The 21,843-nt window shown below is 42.3% G+C and overlaps 1 protein-coding gene across 2 annotated transcripts in view; it reads right to left on the bottom strand.

The window, feature by feature from the left end:
* Positions 1-329: 329 nt before the first annotated feature.
* The window catches only part of ADCY6 (adenylate cyclase 6), a 382,609-nt gene continuing 361,095 nt past the window's right edge, over positions 330-21,843 (bottom strand). For both annotated transcript variants that reach the window (XM_073614078.1, XM_073614077.1), the window contains exons 18-23: positions 15,162-15,194; positions 13,445-13,574; positions 10,754-11,017; positions 5,504-5,708; positions 4,707-4,831; positions 330-4,290 (exon numbers count right to left, since the gene is read on the bottom strand). In XM_073614078.1, the coding sequence (XP_073470179.1) occupies positions 4,162-4,290; positions 4,707-4,831; positions 5,504-5,708; positions 10,754-11,017; positions 13,445-13,574; positions 15,162-15,194 (886 nt within the window). In that variant the 3' untranslated portion in view covers positions 330-4,161. The remainder of the gene's footprint in view (positions 4,291-4,706; positions 4,832-5,503; positions 5,709-10,753; positions 11,018-13,444; positions 13,575-15,161; positions 15,195-21,843) is intronic.

The raw sequence follows: 21,843 nt of genomic DNA, 5'->3' as shown, positions 1-21,843 counted from the left end.
CATGCTGCTGAGTCAGTATTAACCAGTGCAAAGAAACAATTAGGTATTATCACCAACATTTTCTCATTAAAACACTACAGGTAATATACAATGTACCAAAACATTAAAAAAAACACAATTTTTCACTTTGTTTTTCCCCCATAAACGGATCTCCCTCCCTTTCTGAGAAGGGTGCTTTAAGATGTAAGAATACCTTTTTCTCTGAATAAAATATGGCACATATTGCATATGAAAATCATTAATATAGATGCATGAGAAAGTTCAGGGGTTAAGGCTATAACCGGATGCGAACATTGTATGCCTGTTTTTTTTCCTCAGACAAGAGGGTATTCTAAAAAAAAAACAGCAAATATCTGACAGGTTTCAGAATGTTTTCCACATGATTGCAGAAAGACGATACACCGATAAACAGCTTGGTCAGGAATTTTCAGGCTGTGGCTTTCAATCTAAAAAAAAAAATCCTTGTCATAAAAAGTTCTCCCATTATCTCGCTCTAAAGGCAGCACACAGAATACTAATAGGACTACAGAAATAACCACGGTGCTCTGTTCATAAAACCTAGAGAAGTTAGGCAGGTGTCCCATTTCCATCTACAATAAAAACATTCAACCTAAAAGTAGGAACTTGATTGTAGAAAATCTAGAATAAACAGCAGTAACCAATCAGCCTACCTCTTCCAATTGCACAAACTACACAGAACATCTTTTATGAAAATCTCAGAATGTCTTCACTGCCAGTTGGGTTCTACCACTCCATCTCTAATATGGCACTGGAAGAACAAAAAGCAGACTAACTGGTAGTAATGGCCAGATCAACCGAGTAAGATAACTCCCCTCACACGTGTGGTCTACATACACAATGTATTGTGTAGTCTACATACACATATGTAGTCTACATACACAAAGTACTTAAAATAGAGCACTCATTGACTTTGGAGCAATAAAATTGTATTTAAATAAGTGGTTTGCTTAACAGATATAAGTGGTAAGTGGAACATTTGCTTTCTGTCTCGTGGTGATGAAATAAACGAAGATTCCACGCACTCATCAGTTGACGAGGCCTGTATCTCTTATTATAGTCTGAGTACTCCAGTCCTGACAATACATGATCTCTTTTACTAAAAGATAAACTCTAACCAAATTAAAATCTACATAACATGAAAGATATAATTAAGGTGACAAATAAACTTCCATAAAGGGAAAATATTTAAGAATGCACTCTTGACTTCCTGTTCTTTCAAACAGGAGCTTATAATGTAAGGCAAGTGAATAGCACAACAGTAATTCAGCCAGAGCTGGTAAAGTGAGCAGCACACAGGAATATTTAACATCACACACTTAAGTGTGTTATGAGGAAACATTTATAGGCCTAATAAATACATGTATTAAAAAACATATATACTCGATGTGGGATCAACTCCTCAGGTCGGTAATATGGTGTATAATATAAGGCCCAATATAAACGCCTATAAAGGGAAGTGTTTTTATCATCTTAATTGGAACACCACCGTGTACCTCAACAATTCTACTCATCTTAAAGTGGAAAATATAGAGATGGTAAAGACCATTAAGACCAACGCTACAATAGTTCTTCTCTACACAGTGGATTTAGATGACTGCAAAATTCACAAACAAAAAGTAAATGGTACACCACCATGACCATTGCTATATTTTGTAGTGTAAAATCCTTATCTGCATTTTTTGTTGGCCTAAAAGCTCTGCCTGGGTAAGCAACAAGCTTAGTATGAATAATATAAGCACAATCAACATAGTAACAGGAAAGGACATCTTAATGGAGAATGTGTAGCCAAATTGGAGAAATTGAGCACATAGTAATGGCAGGGAAACCAGTTTTAACTACCATGGGAATTTTCTATAGAGTTGTTCAAGGCACTTCACCCTTTTTCCCAAAATTCCATTGACTGCCGAGGTTGGACTAAATGGGACTCAACTAATACCAGGTTAGGTAAAAATTCAAACACACATCACCAGCTTCAAAAAACAGACAGACCTAAACAATAGGCTTAGGCAAGGTGTGACTCTTAGTCTGACTACACAACACAGCCTGTAGTCCTATAACATGCCTACATGGATATTCTACAAAATTAGGGGGGAAAAAAAAGGGAGCATGGAGGTTTTGCACATAGCAACCAAATGTTAAAACTTGCATTTCAGAGTCTACACTAGAAAGTCATTTGGAAACTGTCTCCTTTAAGCAATGTCTTGGTTTTTTTTCTTCAATCCTCTTTACTATAAGAACAATGTTAGAGCCATATGTTGTGTTCATCTATTTAGCAATAACTTGAGGCTGTTGTTTCTGTCAATAGCATGTACACTGGAAATAAAGTTACTTAACATTATGTTTATATTAATAGAAAAATAAACAATAATTCTATTTCATGGTGATTTAACCTTCTGCTACATCTTCCCACAAAAAAAGGCGTAAAATACTTTGTTTTTTTTTTTTTTTACAATATATCAAGAGAATCTGGTACAGCGCCAATACAAGCAGCCCAAATGTATACTTGTAGCCTTTTTCCTCTTTGGCACCAGTTATGGCATTGCACGCCCCCGCGCTATCCCAAGTTAATATACTTCTTAAAGGTGTTTGGATTTTGCCCTTTATCAGAAGATCAAGACCATCTATGCCTGAGAATAAATTAGCAGAATGTCTGCACAAAAGCCATCATCCCTTATGTAGGTATCATAAAAGGGTGAAAAGGTAACTGAGGTTAGTAGGCAATTCCTCTAAAATTTTAAGGACTGACTCTTTCCTTTCCAAGGCTGTCATCATCACTGGATATTCCATGTTTTCTTGTAACATTTTCAGTCATAATATGAAACACATTGTCTGGCAATGGTTTTGCAGATAAGTTCTGTCAATGAGGCTAAACTCCCCCTATTTCCTTCTGTGTGAAAGTTCATCTCAAGTCAAGCCAGTATCTCCTCTGCGACAAGCAGCAATTTACTAATCCTCTGATGGTTACAGAACATGTACAGTGAATCATGTCTACTATGTAATTATTAAGGCGCTGGCTATGCTTGCAGCCTGAGGAATCCATAGGCCAGCTAGTACCTTTGCTGCCTTCAACAGATGATGTTTAAATCCCGTTTCTTCAGTCTCAAGACTCTCTTAATCCGCAGGCTGGTTGTGAAATTTGGCAAAGACATAGAAAACAACTTCACAGTGAAGGGGAAAAAAAAATAAAAAATAGCACAAGTGTGTTGGTGAGTTGTACAGGTAAGCACATCGTTCTCTTCATGCCTTTGCTAAAGTCAATCTAAAGAATCAAAGGCAATTCAGCAAAGGGATCATAATAAGCAGAGGATGCTGACACCTGTTATTAGGATGTGGTTCCCAAGCAACTCCTCTAGGATGCAAGGGGAAAGTCAAAGCATAAATGCACTATAATAGAACTGACAGTTTCACATAGGAATATCACCAGCTCCCGTTTGCTTGTCTCCATTGGCTGGAACTAAGGAAGTTCAGAACCGTACAAATGATGGTAATGACATGGAACTGAAGCAAATAACTTAGCTGCAGAGATTTTGTTGCCCTTTTTGAATCCCTGCAGGTGGTACCGGGGGATCGAATAGAGAGCTGTTCCATCTGCTGCTGGAGACATGTAACTCACTCACGGTAGAGAAAACATACAGCGCATATAAACATACAAGGCAATGCCCTCGCTCCCTGCTGTGGCCCATATGTCTGGCTCTTTGGTCAGTTTTTATGAGAAGCTTTTTTTTTTTAGTCTTCAAAAAGTCTGTTTTAAAATGATTCTCTTGCTTTCTTTTAAACCCATACAATAAAAAAATAAAGAAGAGAAAGAAGAAAGAAAATAGCATGTTGTCTGGTTCACAATAAATAATTTGTAAGTACCGCCTGTGAGTATTTTAAGTGCCAAGGTGAAAGCTGCTGCAGTTGGCTTTCATTGTAAAGGTGAGTCAGTCTCCTGGGCAGGGCAGCACAGACACTGAGCACAGCACCATACAAACACGCCCCTTCCAAGCATCTCAGGTGCGAGGCTTTGGCACCACTGAGCCCCCTTGCACCTGCGTTACTGCAGACCATGTAGGTAGCTTCCTTATTGTTCTGGGTACTCTGTATGGGGTCAGGATGAGGCTTCTAGGTCTCCCCCTCCCCTGAAAGCACAGGTTCCTGCTAACTGCTGGCTGGCCCATCATTGAGGAAATAGGTGGTCATTTCACCTTTCCCTTTGACTTTAACAACCCCTCGACACTCCAACCGATAACCTTTGGCTGCCAAGACCTGGTACAGATCTGTTGTAACCTACAAGAGAAAAAACATGAATAAATATATGTATTTAAGCACAGATACACAAACCAAAGTGTAAATATCATTTATAATGTAGAACAAGACTTTTCGTTATAAAAATCATGTTAAGTTAGATACCGTTGGCCATATAAGGTCAACCTGTGGAAATTTCCTCTCTACCTTCTCAACAGAATAAAAGATTTAGGCCTGTGTGGGGATGCACAGGTATTCTATGCATCCCCATTGATGTCAGTTTGGACACTGCAAGGACAGAGCCACTGCTCCCAATCGGACATCCGTGTAAGTGCATGTGCCTGTTCCCATACTTACTGTTCTCATTCAGGGCTCAGGACCCGCACATAAAATTGGGAGCAGTGGCTGTGCCTGTGCTCATATAGGTGAACGTTAAGAACAACTAAAAGCAAGATCACCTGTATGCGGTCTGGTACTCCAGTGCTGTCCATCCGACTGGCTACATTCACAGTGTTTCCCCAAATATCGTACTGGGGTTTACGGGCTCCAATAACACCAGCAACAACAGGCCCAATGTTAAGCCCTGCAAGAGATGCAACCACAAAATGTGAAAATTACTGAAAACAAAAATAATAATTTATCAACACACAACAATAAAGTTTTACAGTAAAGTTTGACAAATTTTGTGGCAAAACAGGTGGCAAGCAACCTTTAAAATAAGAATGGCATAAGTTAACACCCTAAAGTAACACCGTCTTCACTATCAAATACGTAAACGAGCATGGGCTAATAAAAGCAGCAACCACATGCATTCTAAATAGCTTGTAGGGCTCACTGGGAGCTCTATTATACCAGTCTCAAACAGTTCCTATTGTCAAAAAATCAAGCTTGCCATCTCCTGCATCGCACTACTGGTCAGTGAGACCATAAAAGTAATGGGATAAGAACAAGATATGGAGGTGGTAGAAGACTAGCCTGGGCTTTTTGCTATAGAATCTAGCTGAGATGTGCATATTGGTACTCTACAAGCATAAACATACATTATAGGTGCATTTTTAACAGCTGCATAGTTAGATCTTTTGAACTGACCATATGGTCACTATAAAGCAAAGTAGAAGACATAAATAATGGTGCAAAAAAGGACTTCTTAAAATTCAGCAAACCAAATATATATAGTTCAGAGCTGGACAAGAAAGCACTGTGGATGTATGTCATAATGTTGATTAGCTCTATAATATTGGAGCATAACACTCACCAATCTTCATCCGGAAGTTATTGAAGGAATGCTCATTTATATATGTCATTTGCTCCATCAGCTTCATTGCGTAGTCTGCTAAGGCTGTAATGTGTGTCTTCCCCTCTTTGTCATAAGTTGTATCATTTAAGCCTGAAGCTGCCATATAAGTGCTGCCAATAGTCTTAATCTTCTCTAACTGTCTGAATCTTTCTTCACTGATAATCTGTTAAAAGCAGACAGAAAAATCAGAACTTGAGTTACCAGGTTCAGAAAATGTTTATTTATACACTTTGGTAGATCTTCCAGATTAACTTAAAATGCCAGCTCTAGCAAAAACATTTTTTTCCTTTTTTGGATAGAGTGGACAAGGATTAGAACCTTGAATCCCTTGTGTCTTATTCCACAAACAGTCATGATCAGAATGAGAAGGGAAGGCACATACACATAACACAAAAGAACATACAAATAAAAGAAGTTGGAGTTTTAATTTAACTTTGCACATAGAATAGAATACAGGACAGCCTGAAATACTGGAAAGGTTTAGCCAACACCAAGACCCTTTACCGGCACATTGTGATCTGTTCTGTCCATCTCTCTGTGCACTGCTATTATGCTGGCATCTACTTTACCAGCATCCAAATGTTGCTGGTGTCTGTTTGATGAAGAACGCTACATGAGCCCTTATTGCATGCGTTTGTGTGTGATTTAGGGCAAAACCAATTAGGCATATTGTTCTTTTGGCAGCTACAAATGTAGGAATCATGTCAGTCAGAGATTTGTTTGTCACACATCAACAAACACTGGCTGACTATGCCTCCGAGCTAGCTATTTAATCTGAAATAAGGAGGATGTCTGAAAAATGGCTAAAAACTTTCCCATAGACATGACATAAATGAATAAAACAACACTAATGTCCCTTAAAGTGATTGTGCAGGTTACATTTTTTTTTTTTTAGTTATAAGGCCTAAACATTTTTTTTTTAACTTTAATGCACTTCTTGAAGTAAGGTAAAAAAATATTTAGGTAGTGGTACCCAGTTACTCCCCCCCCCCACCCCACACACACACACCTTTTTGAGCCCCCTTCGATACAGCACTGTGCAGGTCTGCAGATTTTCTCTCCCCACACCCCAGCCTCTTCCACCCCCTCCATAGACCAATGCTCTAGTGAGTGCTGAAGGGGCAGAGCAGACAGCGGTGACTGACCGTCACCAGCTCCCTGCTCAAGGAGCTCTGAGAACGAGCGATTGGCGGTGTTTGCTCGGTTCTCAGTGTTAGAGCTGGCAGAAAAACAGATGCAGCATCAGACGGATGCTGCATTCACCTAGGCAAGTATGATTCTAAAATTTTAAAAAATCCCATACTTCTTTTAAGGTAAAAAACATTTTGACTTTATAATCACATTAACTATTCAGTAAGGTACTGGCTGCAAAATTAGATGACATCACACAATTTTTAATGAGAAAGCATGCACAACCACACATGCAGATGTATATATGAAGCGATTTTTGACAACTACATAAACTGTACCTATACAGTGCATCAGGAAAGTATTCACAGTGCTTCACTTTTTCCAATGGTCCCAATGTTGCAGATATTTTTCTGTGCCTCGATACAATCCTGTCTTGGAGGTCTACAGACAATTCCTTGGACTTCATGGCTTGGTTTGTGCTCTGACATGCACTGTTAACTGTGGGACCTTACATAGACAGGTGTGTGCCTTTCGAAATAATGTCCAGTCAACTGAATTTAGCACAGGTGGACTCCAATCAATTTGTAGAAACATCACAAGGATGATCAGTGGAAACAGGATGCACCTGAGCTCAATTTTGAATGTCCTGGCAAAGGCTGTTAATACTTTTTTTTTTTTTTAATAAATTTGAAAAGGTTTCAAAACAAACTTTCTTCACATTGTCATTATGGGGTATGGTTTGTAGAATTTTGAGGAAAATAATGAATTTAATCCATTTTGGAATAAGGCTATAACATAACATAGTTACATATAGTTACATAGTAGGTGAGGTTGAAAAAAGACACAAGTCCATCAAGTCCAACCTATGTGTGTGATTATGTGTCAGTATTACATTGTATATCCCTGTATGTTGCGGTCATTCAGGTGCTTATCTAATAGTTTCTTGAAGCTATCGATGCTCCCCGCTGAGACCACCGCCTGTGGAAGGGAATTCCACATCCTAAAATGTGGGAAAAGTGAAGCGCTGTGAATACATTGCAGATGCACTGTATAGATTAATTATACACACACACTGTATCTCACAAAAGTGAGTACACCCCTCACATTTTTGCAAATATATTATTATATCTTTTCATGTAACAACACTGAAGAAATGACACTTTGCTACAATGTAAAGTAGTGAGTGTACAGCTTGTATAACAGTGTAAATTTGCTGTCCCCTTAAAATAACACACAGCCATTAATGTCTAAACTGCTGGCAACAAAAGTGAGTGCACCCCTAAGTGAAAATGTTCAAATTGGGCCAAATTAGCCATTTTCCCTCCCCAGTGTCATGTGACTCGTTAGTGTTACAAGATCTCAGGTGTGAATGGGGAGCAGGTGTGTTAAATTTGGTGTTATCACTCTCACTTTCTCATACTGGTCACTGGAAGTTCAACATGGCATTTCATGGCAAAGAACTTTCGGAGGATCTGAAAAAAAGAAATGTTGCTCTACATAAAGATGGCCTAGGCTATAAGAAGATTGCCAAGACCCTGAAACTGAGATACAGCACGGTGGCCAAGACCATACAGCGGTTTAACAGGACAGGTTCCACTCAGAACAGGCCTCGCCATGGTCAACCAAAGAAGTTGAGTGCATGTGCTCAGCATCATATCCAGAAGTTGTCTTTGGCAAATAGACGTATGAGTGCTGCCAGCATTGCTGCAGAGGTTGAAGGGGTGGGGGGGGGGGATGGAGGTCAGCCTGTCAGTGCTCAGACCATACGCCACACATTGCATCAAATTGGTCCGCTTTGGCTGTCGTCCCAGAAGGAAGCCTCTTCTAAAGATGATGCACAAGAAAGCCCGCAAACAATTTGCTGAAGACAAGCAGACTAAGGACATGGATTACCAGAACCATGGAATAGGATTAATAGAACCATGTCCTGTGATCTGATGAGGCCAAGATAAACTTATTTGGTTCAGATGGTGTCAAGCGTGTGTGGCGCCAACCAGGGGAGGAGTACAAAGACAAGTGTGCCTTGCCTACAGTCAAGCATGGTGATGGGGGAGTCATGATCTGGGGCAGCATGAGTGCTGCCGGCACTGGGGAGCTACAGCTCATTGAGGGACCCATGAATGCCAACATGTACTGTGACATACTGAAGCCGAGCATAATCCCCTCGCTTCGGAGACCGGGCCGAAGGGCAGTATTTCAACATGATAACGACACCAAATACATCTCCAAGATGACCACTGCCTTGCTAAAGAAGCTGAGGGTAAAGGTGATGGACTGGCCAAGCATTTCTCTAGACTTAAACCCTATTGAGCATCTGGGAGGCATCCTTAAACGGAAGGTGGAGGAGTGCAAGTACTCCAACATCCACCAGCCATGTAATATCGTCATGGAGGACTGGAAGAGGACTCCAGTGGCAACCCGTGAAGCTCTGTGAACTCCATGCCCAAGAGGGTTAAGGCAGTGCAGGAAAATAATGGTGGCCACACAAAATATTGACACTTTGAGTCCAATTGGGAAATTTTCACTTAGGGGTGTACTCACTTTTGTTGCCAGCGGTTTAGACATTAATGGCTGTGTGTTGAGTTATTTTGAAGGGGCAGCTAATTTACACTGTTATACAAGCTGTACACTCACTATTTTACATTGGACCAAAGTAGCATTTCTTCAGTGTTGTCACATGAAAAAATATAATAAAATATTTTAAAAAATGTGAGGGGTGTACTCACTTTTGTGAGATAATATATATACACATACATACATATACACACACACACACACACACACACAGTGTGACGCCCTGTCACTATGTGAGAAGAGTTAAGTGGCAATCAGGATTCTTATACAAACAGGACTGGCGAGTCCTTTGGAGTGCTACCTTGAGCTAATATTCACAGAAACTGTGATCAAATAGCTATGCGCTACTTCTGTCTTCTGTGCATCAGGAAACAAGCATTTGTCTATAGAATCCCTACAACAAACATAGCAACTGCCTAAAATGGATTTTGCTAAATGATCACCATTGTTATTCAAAAATAAGCCAAGGTACATCTAGTAAACATGCTTAAACATGTTTTTTTTTTTTTAACCAAAATGATGTTACATAGTTAGCCCGACTGAAAAAAAAAAAAAAAAAGGGACAAATGTCCATTGAGTTCAACCAATATTTTGTGAATATGTTTGTTTCAATATTTGAGGCTGTGTGCTCTGAAAAAAAGTACTGCAGGAAGTACCTTTTTTTTTTAGAGCAGCACAGTATGAGGCAATCGTACCACACTGCAGCCAATTGAACCTTATTAAAATGTCACAGAGACATTTAATAAAGTTTGTTTTAAAAAAAAAAAAGTGGACAGTGCAATGCCCCGTGGCACATCAGCACTGCACCGATCCAGCAGCTGGTGCGAATTAGCCCGAAAGCTTTGAATGTAGTTCCAGCACTGAGAAGACTAAAAGCAGAATTCCAGTCAAGTCATTATAAAATGAATAGACCATAAAAGATAAAATAACAAAACTAGCCTTTGCTGCAAAATTCAATGCTTCAATGCAGAGTATTTTTTTCTGCCACTAGAGGTCTTGTCTTATTCCATTCACTTTCTCTGAGCCCTCTTCATCCTGGGCCCACCCCAGCCTGTGACAGGACAGTAATGGGAGAAGCAGCACAGCGACACATTCATTTCTCTGTTCCTCTGCTATCTCTTCCCAGCAACCTGCTTTTTGACAGCACATAACCTAACTTGCTCCTTGTGCTGTTTGTACCTCTCACACTTAAGCCCTGCTATAAAGGGAATGCAAGATGCTGATACCCATGTGGTAACACCATTTGCATTTAAAAAATACATTTAATAATGTATTGTGTGTCTTTTATATCTGCCTAGAGGTCGGTATTAAAATAAATGTGCTGTGAAGTAATACACTGATGGCATGGTGTTACAATGGGCTGCTGATGAAACACTGCTTCCGCTGTGCTTTGACTAATTCATGTAATTGAAGGGCCTACAAAAGAACTTTATTCTATTCACATCCAATAAGGTAGGCCATAGCACTGCTTATTTGTACATTAAAAGAAAAGATAAAAATCACCTCATCGAAGTCGGCAATGATCTCATTGAGTAAGCGCAGGCACTCCACTCCTTCATTATTGGCCTCAAGCTCAACGTAGAACTCTGAGAAATTGCTGATTGAAGCAAACATGACACATACGCATTCACAGGATTGATAATACAGTTCATCATTTCTATGTTCTCTTGCCAGGAAGTGGGCTGCTACATCTTTTGGGAGAATGTTGTGTAAGAGACGCCTATTGTAAGCTTGCAACTCCTCCATTTCCTCCTTCTCTCCGGTTGCCTATATAGCAGTAGATGCAAATATTGGTTTTAAAAATTAAAATCTTTGTTCATTTATTTTACACATGCACTCCAATGGTCCTTTATAAAAACCCAAATGTGAAAATTAAGGTAAATGCAAAAAGAAAAAAAAACAGCCTGTAAAAGAAGATAGAGGATACTTATCTACTCAATGCCCTTGACTCTGATCTCTGTTCTTTTTTAGAACTACACCAGCCAAAAATTGTTCGGCATTCAACACTTCTGAAAGTGTTGATGTCGGCAATCCCCACTGAGAGCTGTGCTTCTACAGCAATTTTGTCACTACAGTTCTGCAGAAACAGAGTAGTAATATGGTGGCTAGTGGATGGAACCACAGTGTGTGGCAGGGCATGCAGGACTCTTACCTGGAAGTGTCAGATCCTAAAGTTTATTTGGCTGGTATATGATAGATCAGAGACACAAGTGATGTACAAGGAAATATTATTACTTTATGGGCTGCTTTTTCCCCCTTTTTTAATGATAAAGTTACTTTACAAAGTATTAGAGTATTAAAGTATTTTTAAAAGGAGAGAAGAGGGTGCAATCTGAGTTTAATAAATTACATATTTATTGTAGTGAAAGACAATTGGCAACTCACATTTCTCACATGACTTACTCATGCTATGGGTAAACTATATTGGGCATGCCGGCACAGAAAGCCCTCCATTTTTACTTCTGTATCATTGGGGGGCATCTTGGAGACGGAAAGATATTGTCCTGTTCCCTTAGGGCAGATAGGTTTGTTGATGTGGCTTTCTGTGTCAGCTACGGTTCTGGAAATGGCACTGTTCGCGTTTCCAGAAGTGACGTCGACCAGAACCGGACACTGTGCAAGTGCATAGTGCTAGTGCTGGAATGCCGGGATTGGATGGACAGGCTCCATCTTGCCCCACTCAGACTGGGAAAGCAGGGAGCAATGTTCCCTCCCACTAGGATGAGTGGGATTACACCACCAAACACTTTTTTGAGAATATTTGAGAGCGTTGAGCTGTAATTAGTTGATATATATATATATATATATATATATATATTTATATAGAGAGAGAGATAGAGATATATATAACGTCAACGTTTTTAGCTTAAAAACGTGGCATAAAAGACGCAAATTAAAAGCATATTGTACAAAGTTTAGGCGAATCTATGAGAGTTTAAGAGCCTTTTGTTCATAGGCGTTTTTTGCACTACACACCCCTCTGCAAAAGCCAGGAAATGATGTACAGTGACAACACACCTTTGTTTTACTAAAAAAACATTGAAACTTGACCTTCAGAAGAGATAAGAGGAGTTTAGGAAAGACCGATGTTTTTACAACTCCTAAACTTCTCCAGAAAATGCCACAGGGAAGGGTTTTTTTTTTCCTGCCTCTGAACGTCCCTGTCAGAAAACGCCTGTAGTAGTCATAATGTGCAAAGACACATAGAACAGAATAGAAGTGCTTCTAGAGGCAGGTGAAAAAAACATCAAACGCCTGTAGAATCTACATTTTTTAAGTCCAGTGTGCATGGAACCTGAAACATCAACCATCAGTAATTACACTGACAGTGACACAAACGATTGCACAAATGTTGTATGATTTTTTTTTTGTTGATCACTTTGGATAGAGGTCACCGATGGCTGATGTTTAATGGTCTATATCAGGGGTCTCCAAAATACGGCCCTCCAGTTGTTCAGGAACTACAATTCCCATCATGCCTAGTCATGTCTGTGAATGTCAGAGTTTTGCAAAGCCTCATGGGATGTGTAGTTCGCAACAGCTGGAGGGCCGCAGTTTGGAGATCCCTGGTCTATCACGATTTTTGAGCTTTATGTTAATTTAAAGGGACAACGTAACACATTTTGCACTTTTATGATATTTTGTATTCTAAATATCAGTGAGTGCCACTGTCTACACTGTTTAAGGCATACACATTTGCACTAAGCACAATTTTAAAATACTTTTTTGTACAATTTTTATACACAGTCTTTTGATAAATCCTGCATGCAATAACTTTCAAATAGATCTATTAAAAAAAACTACTCAGTTATGAATGTGCGAATTAAGGTTTTTTTATGGAAGTTTTTATACTAAAGTCAGATGTTACGTTGAGCAATCAGAGTTTAAATGATAGGTAAACAAGGGTACCAATTTTCTACACAGTAACAGTGTTTCTCAACTCCAGTCCTCAAGGCACACCAACAGGTCATGTTTTCAGGATTTCCCTCAGATGAAACGGCTGTGGTAATTACTAAGGCAGTGAAACTGATCAAATCACCTGTGCAAAATAGTCAAAATCCTGAAAACATGACCTGTTGGTGCGCCTTGAGGACTAGAGTTGAGAAACACTGCAGTAGGGTAATGCAGCAAGATATTTTTTCTTAAAACATCACATTAAAATAAATGGTAGTTGAGTGGTTTTGGTCTTTATACCTGTAGCTTCCACAGGAAATCCAACCGAGCTGTAGACTCCACCTGTTGAGCGTGGAGGTATAGAGCCAACACAAACACGGTCAAGATGACAGGGGTCACATACTTCAGGGGTATCTTACTGCCCACAACACTAAAGAACAAGCAGCATGAGAAAACAGTCTGGTAAAGCTTGCAACAAACCTGGCATCTCACTTTTTTAAAATATCTATTTATGTAGAAACCTGGTTACATTTACAAACACTAGAGATATACAGCTGAATACATATAACACTGCCCCTATAAGTGCATAAATTTAAATAACATACCGAAGACCCCTTTCACACTGAGGTGCTTTGCAGGCAGTCTCTTTGAAGCCAGGCACTTTGAAACAGTGTCTCCGTTCACTGCAGTGTGAAAGCCCGAGGGCTTTCACACTGAAGCGGTGTGCTGGCAGGGCGTTAGAAAAAGTCCTGCCAGCAGCTTCTTTGGAGAGCATTAGGAGCTGTGAACTCACTGCTCCTAAAGCACCCCTGCCCATTGAAAACAATGGGGCAGCACTGCTATACCGCCGGCAAAGCGCCACTGCAGCGGCGTTTTGCGGGCGGTTTTAACCCCTTTTTGGCCACTAGCGGGGGTTAAAACCTCCCTGCTAGCGGCCGAATAGCTTTACCACTGACACCCGGGGCGGCTCAGTGTGAAAGGGGTCTAAAAGATCCAAAGGCTAAATCAGCACGCAACTAATCCAAATAAGTGTTGGGCAGATCAGAAAGCCTTGCCCGATTACTATAGTTTTTCCTAGTGCTGGGACCCCTCCTCCATGACCTAAATAGGAATTCTTGTGCAACTAGAGTGCTCCTGCTGGCTAAGAAGACATTGTGAAATGGTCAGAATGTCTGATGGTTCACCAATGTCAACTTTACACATAGCAGACACTGAGATTGCATGTACACATCAATGAAAAGACAATGATCTTTATGCAGAAAAACTTGTGCAAAGTTTAGCAGAGAAGATAACCGTATTCCAAATAACAGTTTTAGCTATTATTGAAATTCATAAAACAAAAAATTAAAAAAGAATTAGCATCCCCTTGTTCCTTAGAACGCATTGTCCATTTGCTCTGCTGTTGCAGAGCCATAAAAGGGTATGTGGAAGCATGTGAAACTGACAAAAGTGAGGCCTGAGTGCTTTCACGTGAGGATTTGGCGAATTCAGTTTCAATTGTTTTTTTTTTATTATTATTTTGAAAAGTACAAAAAGAAAAGTGATCACTTTCCAGAGCACATAAAACAAGAATGATACATTAGTGGTGGTGGTGGTGGTGGTGGGGGGGGAACAAATATACCAAAAAGGGAGTCCAGAGAAGATCTTGGTAGTTAGTTTAAGTCCTTCATAAGGCCACAGGTGCATACACAAACTCCATACAGCACAAACGTTATTAACATTGGGAGATAGCCGTCTAGACGGCTGCTCTTGAGACCAGAATACAGAGCAACAAGTCATTAGGATCAGGGGGTCGATTTGAAGAATTCTAAGCCCTATGAATGCTCTGGCCGCATTGACATAATGCTTGCACAGGGATTTTTTCTTGATTCCAGTAAACAAAGTTAGCGGAGGGAAATAGAAAGCAAGATACAGCAGTGGAAGGGCAGTAATTAAGTGAACTTGTGGCATTGTCCACTATGGGCAAAGTCCAAGTTAATTTTAAAATAACTTAAATCAAGTCACTACCATTACTTACCATTGTTCAGCTTCTTGAGTTTGATTGAAGGAGCTGGAAATAACAATAAACAGTTTAAAAGTCTACTTTAGATTAACACTGCCATATATGCTTTTGTTAACAATACATATTTACTAAAGCTTCCCACACACCTGCATATCAGACCACATCAGACTGCAGCTAAATCTGACATAATTCAGCAGTCTGGACAGATTCCAAGCGCCTGCCATGACTAAAAGCACATGTATGAACACCTCCACTCCCATGTTCACAGCCAAAAGCTCCTACAGTAGGCAAGTGAGCATTAGAATTGGACCACGAAGCAATGGAAGAAGGTGGCCTGGTATGATGAACCATGTATTCTTTTACATCATGTGGATGGCCGGGTGTGTGTGCGTTGCTTACCTGGGGAAGAGATGTCACCAGGATACAGTATGGAAAGAAGGCAAGCTGGTGGAGGCAGTGTGATGCTTTGGCAATGTTCTGCTGGGATACCTTGAGTACTGTCATTCATGTGGATGGTACTTGACACATACCACCTTATCTAAAGACTGTTGCTGACTCGGTACACCACTTTATGGAAACGGTATCCCCTAGTGGCAGTGACCTCTTTCAGGAAGATAGTAACTGATAGGTGTATGTCACTGATAGGTGTATGTCATTATGCTTTGGCAGATGGATCCTGCCCACAACCCTATATAAAGTCTTGGGCGAGCTCTTAAAGTGGTTGTAAAGGCAGAAGGTTTTTTTATCTTAATGCATTCTATGCATTAAGATAAAAAGCCTTCTGTGTGTAGCAGCCCCCTTAAGCCCCCCTAATACTTACCAGAGTCCTATCTAGATCCAGTGATGTTGTAGGATTGTCCCGGCTGCCCGGGACTCCCCTCCTCATTGGCTGAGACAGCAGCATGGTGCCACTGGCTCCCTCTGTCAATCAAAGTCAGTCAGCCAAATAGGGAAAGAAAGGGGGTAGGGCCAGGCTTCGGCTCCGTGTCTGAATGGACACAGGGAGCTGGAGCCTGGCTCAGATGACCCCATAGCAAGCTGTTTGCTCTGGGGGCATTTACCAAAAGGGAGGCGGCCAGGCAGTGGTGGAATTACCAGGGTCGCCACAGTTGCACTTGCGACAGGGCCCTGGCATTCCGTCACTGTGGGGGGGCCCAGCGGGGTTGCTATTCACAGGGCTCTGAGCGGAGAGCTTGTCTCTCAGGTAACAGCAGCACAGAGACACCGGCATTGACAGTTTTATATCCCTCTCCGACGGAGACCGTCCGGTCTGTTCTCTCTCACACAGAGGGCACACAGCTGATCTCTCCCTTCTCCCCCCTCCTCCTCTCCTGTGTGCTCCGCGGGAAATGTGAGCTCCTTAGCTTCACACTTGACTGCCCGCAGAGCACACAGGAGAGGGGAGGGGGGAGAAGGGAGAGATCAGCTGTGTGTCCTCTGTGTGTGTCCTCTGTCATTCCGTGCAGAGAGGACAGACCGGACGGTCTCCGTCGGAGAGAGATATAAAACTGTCTCTGTGCTGCTGTTACCTGAGAGACACGCTATCCGCTCAGAGCCCTGCTGTCCTGAGAAGACAGAGGACTCTGATGGGCACTGATAGGAGACACTGATAGGGACACTGATGGGCACTGATAGGGGGCACTGATAGGGGGCACTCATAGAGGACACTTATGGGCACTGATAGAGGACACTTATGGGCACTGATAGGGGGCACTGATAGGCACTTATAGGGGACGCTGATAGGGGAAATTGGTAGGGGGCACTGATAGAAGACACTGATAGGGGACACTTATAGAAGACACTGATAGAAGGCACTGATAGAAGGCACTGATAGAAGGCACTGATAGAAGGCACTGATAGGGGGCACTGATAGGGGGCACTGATAGAGGACACTTATGGGCACTGATAGAGGACACTTATGGGCACTGATAGGGGGATGCTGATAGGGGAAATTGGTAGGGGGCACTTATAGAAGACACTGATAGGGGACACTTATAGAGGACACTGATAGAAGACACTGATGGGCACTGATAGGGGGCACTGATAGGGGGCACTGATAGGGGGCGCTGATAGAAGACACTGATGGGGGGCGCTGATAGGGGGCACTGATAGAAGGTGCTGATAGGGGACGCTGATAGGTGACGCTGATAAAGGGCACCGATGGGAGGCATTGATAGGATTTACTGATAAGCACTGAAGGGAGGCACTGATAGGGGACACTGAGAAGGCACTGATAGGGGACACGAGGGGGCACTGATAGGGGGCACTGGGAGGCACTGATAGGGCACTAGGGGACACTGATAGGGGCATTGAGAAGGCACTAGGGGGCACTGATAGGGGGCATTGAGAAGGCACTGATAAGGCACTAGGGGGCACTGAGAAGGCATTAGGGGGCACTGAGACGGGCACCGATGGGAGGCACTGGTGGGCACTGATAGGAGGCACTGGTGGGAGGCATTGATGGGCACTTATAGATAGCACTGATGGGCATTGATGAGCACTAATAGGCAGAACTCATAGGCTGCACTGATGGGCACTGAAGAACACTGATAGGCAGAACTAAGGCAGTATTGATGGGCAGCATTGAAGAGTACTGATAGGTGGCATGGATGGACGCTGTTAGGCAGCATTAATGAGCACTGATAGGTGGTGCTGCTAGGCAGATTTGATGGGTACTAATAGGCAGCATTAATGAGCACTGATAGGTGGTGCTGATAGGCAGATTTGATGGGTACTAATAGGCAGCATTAATGAGCACTGATAGGTAACACTTGTAGGCGGCATTGATGGGCACTTATAGGCGGCATTGATGGGCACTGATGATTGGGGCACTGATTATCAGTGTAAACAATTTTCTGACATTCTTGACAGTTAATGGCAGTCCTTTCCCAACACAGACACAGCATGGGAAGAAAGGGCTGCAGATAACCGGCAAGTCTGTTTACATGTGATCAGCGGACATTACATGGTAAAGGCCACTGTGATTGCGCTGGATACATGTCCCAGGGGGCATGCTGGAAGCACGGTTTTGGGACAATGTACATGGACACCCTCCCAAAATTGGAAGCCCAGGGCTCGGATGGAAAGGGGGGGCCCATCATGGTTTCTTGCACCGGGGCCCTGAAGGTTCTAGTTACACCACTGGCGCCAGGAGCACCGAAGAGGGACCCGAGAAGAGGAGGATCCAGGCTGCTCTGTGCAAATCCACTGTACAGAGCAAGTAAGTATAACATGTTTGTTATTTTTAACTAAAAATAACACGAGACTTTTTACAATCACTTTAACTTATCTATCTAGATCTAACGATAATATACACTGACAATTGAGTCTCAAAACAGAGGACTGAACTGTGCAGAGAAAATCTAGGTTTTAGGTCTTCAGCTTTCTTGTTTAACTTCCCAGAGAATAAAATACATGTACAGCAGAGTCTCTTTAATAGATGTCTGATAAGGTTGTGATAACATGTTATGTGTGCAAGAATATTTATTTATCCTTCACACATAATGGCCTTGAAATCCAGGCCCTGAGTTAGATGGCACACAAACAAGCACTACCACTGCATATATATTAATACAAAGACACAAAGTAGTTGACCAGTGTTTAGTGAGTAGCTGATGTGATAACAAACAACATGAATGAACCATAACAGGTGAGTTTGTACTGTAATCACTAATCACTGGGTGATTATTTGATCTGTGTGCTTATATAAATAACCTGAATGGACCAAATTACCGTATATACTCGAGTATAAGTCGTTCCGAGTATAAGTCGAGGCCCTAATTTACCACAAAAAAATGGGAAAAACTTATTGACCCGAGTATAAGACGAGGGTGAGAAATGCACAGCTACTGTAAGTGGAAAAGAGGGTCAACAATGCCCATTTGCAGCCTCACTGTGCCCATTTGCAGCCATAGGTCCCCCGAACTTCAAACTCGGTAAAGTGTTCCTAGATGCCCCCTAGCTGCAGCCAAAATTTGGGCTCTCTGAACCCAAAGTGTCCCGAAATGACATTGCTGCAGATGGACACAGTTGACCGAGTTTGGGGCACCGTATCTCGGGGCCACTTAGTGCTAGGAACCCCAGCTTTGGATATTTTATGGTGCTAGTTCCACTGGGTTTGCACACCAAATTTGGGGTTCCTAGCACTAAGTGGCCCCGAGATACGGGGCCCCAAACTTGGTCAACTGTGTCCATCTGCAGCAATGTCATTTCGGGACACTTTGGGTTCAGAGACCCCAAATTTTGGTGTGCAAACCCAGTGGAACTAGCACCATAAAATATTCAAAGCTGGGATTTCTAGCACCAAGTGGCCCCGAGATACGGGGCCCCAAATTGGTTCAGAAAATGTCAAGCACTTTTCTGCAGCAGAGAATGACATTTTCCGAACCGATTTTGGGGCCCCGTATCTCAGGGCCACTTGGGGCTAGGAACTCCAGCTTTGGATATGTGGTACCACCTCCACTGGGTTTGTACACCAAATTAGGGGTTCCTAGCACCAATTGGCCTTGAGATACGGGGCCCCAAAGTTGGTTCGGAAAATGAAATTTTTTGCTGCAGAAAAGTGCTTGACTCGAGTATAAGTCGAGGGGGGCACTTTCAGCACAAAAAAATGTGCTGAAAAACTCGACTTATGCTCGAGTATATACGGTAAGTGATTGGATGTCACTGTACTTAGCAGAAAGCTTAGTCACAAAATGAGCCAAACAGTATAGCAGACCATTGACACACGGGGGTGGTTGGACATGCGGAAAAACCAGAACTGCGGGTTTTAGCCAATCCTTCATGTCTGCTACGCTGGGGGGGGGGGCAGGGGGATTGTGGAGAAAGGGACTGCTGCAGCTAGATACTGCAAGCACAGGCTTATTAGGATAAGACAACAATAATCTAAAAACGTTTTTTAGGGCGTACTTAAGCATACACATGTTTGAGGAACAAGTTTTGCCTACATGGAGTGCATAGGTGTTCTGTGAATGTGCATGTAGGCAGTCACATTCATGTCAATTGGGATGCAGCTGCCGCACACAGTCGCTGCTCCCAAATTGATATCTGTGCAGTTGCATGTCCCCAAACTTCCATTGTTTGCATTCAGGGACCTGCACCCATACAGCAGTCAAATTGAGAATGGGACTGCCTGCATTGAACCCCTGTGCATCCTGTGCAGGCAAAACATAGCCCTAATGTATGTATGCCTAAGTATGCCCATGTGAACGAGGCCTAACTGATGAGTGGCTACTCCTGCCATGCTTATGTGGTGTCCATGCTGAATTTTGTAACAGAGACATAAAAGTTGAAAGGGGTTGTATACCCTTGTTTTTTTTTTTTTTTTACTATAAAAATAACAAATATGCCTATACTTACCTGCTCTGCGCAATAGTTTTGCACAGAGCAGCCTCCAACCTCTTCTTCTGGGGTCCCCTGCCAGCACTTCAGGTTCCGCCTCTTCATCGGGTGCCCCTACGGAAAGCCGCTTTCCCTGGGGGGCACCCATGCAAGCTCGCTCCCAAGTCCCACCGCTGTGTGCATTGACACAGACAGCAGGACTGGGCCCTGCCCACGGCTTCCGTGTCACTGGATTTTATTTACAGCAGCGGGAGTCAATGGCTCCTGCTGCTATCAATCTGTCCAATGAGGAAAGAGAGAGAGTCTGGAGCCGCTGCGCTCGTGCACATCGCTGGATCGGATCGGGCTCGGGCTCAGGCAAAAAAAAGGGCAGGTCTGGGGGAGCTGCAGCACAGAAGTTTTTTTTACCTTAATGCATAGAATGCATTAAAGTGAAAAACTTTGAGGCTTTACAACCACTTTAATAGAAACCCCACTTAAGGGGTTTTACTGAAATGAACAAAATTCCCAAACACTTAATGTTCAAGTGTTCCCAAACACTAAATTTAATAATAGAGAGCTAAACCATACAGATTTGAACCCAGCAGGTTAAACTTCACTAGCTGTGTATTTCTCTTCATGGTCATTCCTTCCTAGGTTTTTCAGCCCGTGTGGATTATTCACAGATCAAGTAAAGTAGTCAAACTCTCCCCTCTTTAAAATAAGTTGTCCCATATAGCTGAATGACACAGTAATGGCTACAACAGGATCACCACATGGAACACTTGAAAGAAAGGTTGTCACTAAAGTCCTAAGTAAAATGTCACTGAAGTCCTAAGAGGCAGCATGTGGAATATGTTGCTGCTCTGTGAGGTCTCAGCAGTGGCACAGCAGGGTCTGGCCAGGTTCCCCTGCCTTCTTCTGCTGCCCCACCCCCAACACCCCACCCCCCCACCCCCGCAGCGACGCTGGCTTCACCTTGTCTCCTGTTGTAGAGGATCTTCAGTTTAGAGAGTGGGGGAAGGGGCAAATAGATAAAAATGACTCAGTGAGTGATCAGTGCCGCTCATTTACGGTGTTCATTCATAACTGAAGCATAGTAAACAGTGTTCACTATGCTTTAGTTTGTGAACAGGGAAGATTGTGCAGAGTGCATCCTGTTCAATCATTCATTCTGTGCAGCTGAGGCTGCAGAGATGGAGATTGGTGAGTATGTCCTACTGACTGACACCGTCCACTGCCCTACTAACTGATACTTTCCACTTTTAATGTAGGCTAAGTTTATATTTTTTCAGTGACATTGGTTTTATCTTTTTCTTTGTTTTCCTTACCATCTAGCTAGGCCTTGCTACTTAATTTCTTAAGATAAAAAAAACAG

The sequence above is a fragment of the Aquarana catesbeiana genome, linkage group LG02, assembly GCF_042186555.1.
Source record: "Aquarana catesbeiana isolate 2022-GZ linkage group LG02, ASM4218655v1, whole genome shotgun sequence".
Lineage (NCBI taxonomy): Eukaryota > Metazoa > Chordata > Amphibia > Anura > Ranidae > Aquarana > Aquarana catesbeiana.
The sequence above is the reverse complement of the archived record's forward strand: the minus strand, read 5'-3'. Positions and strand labels throughout refer to the sequence as shown.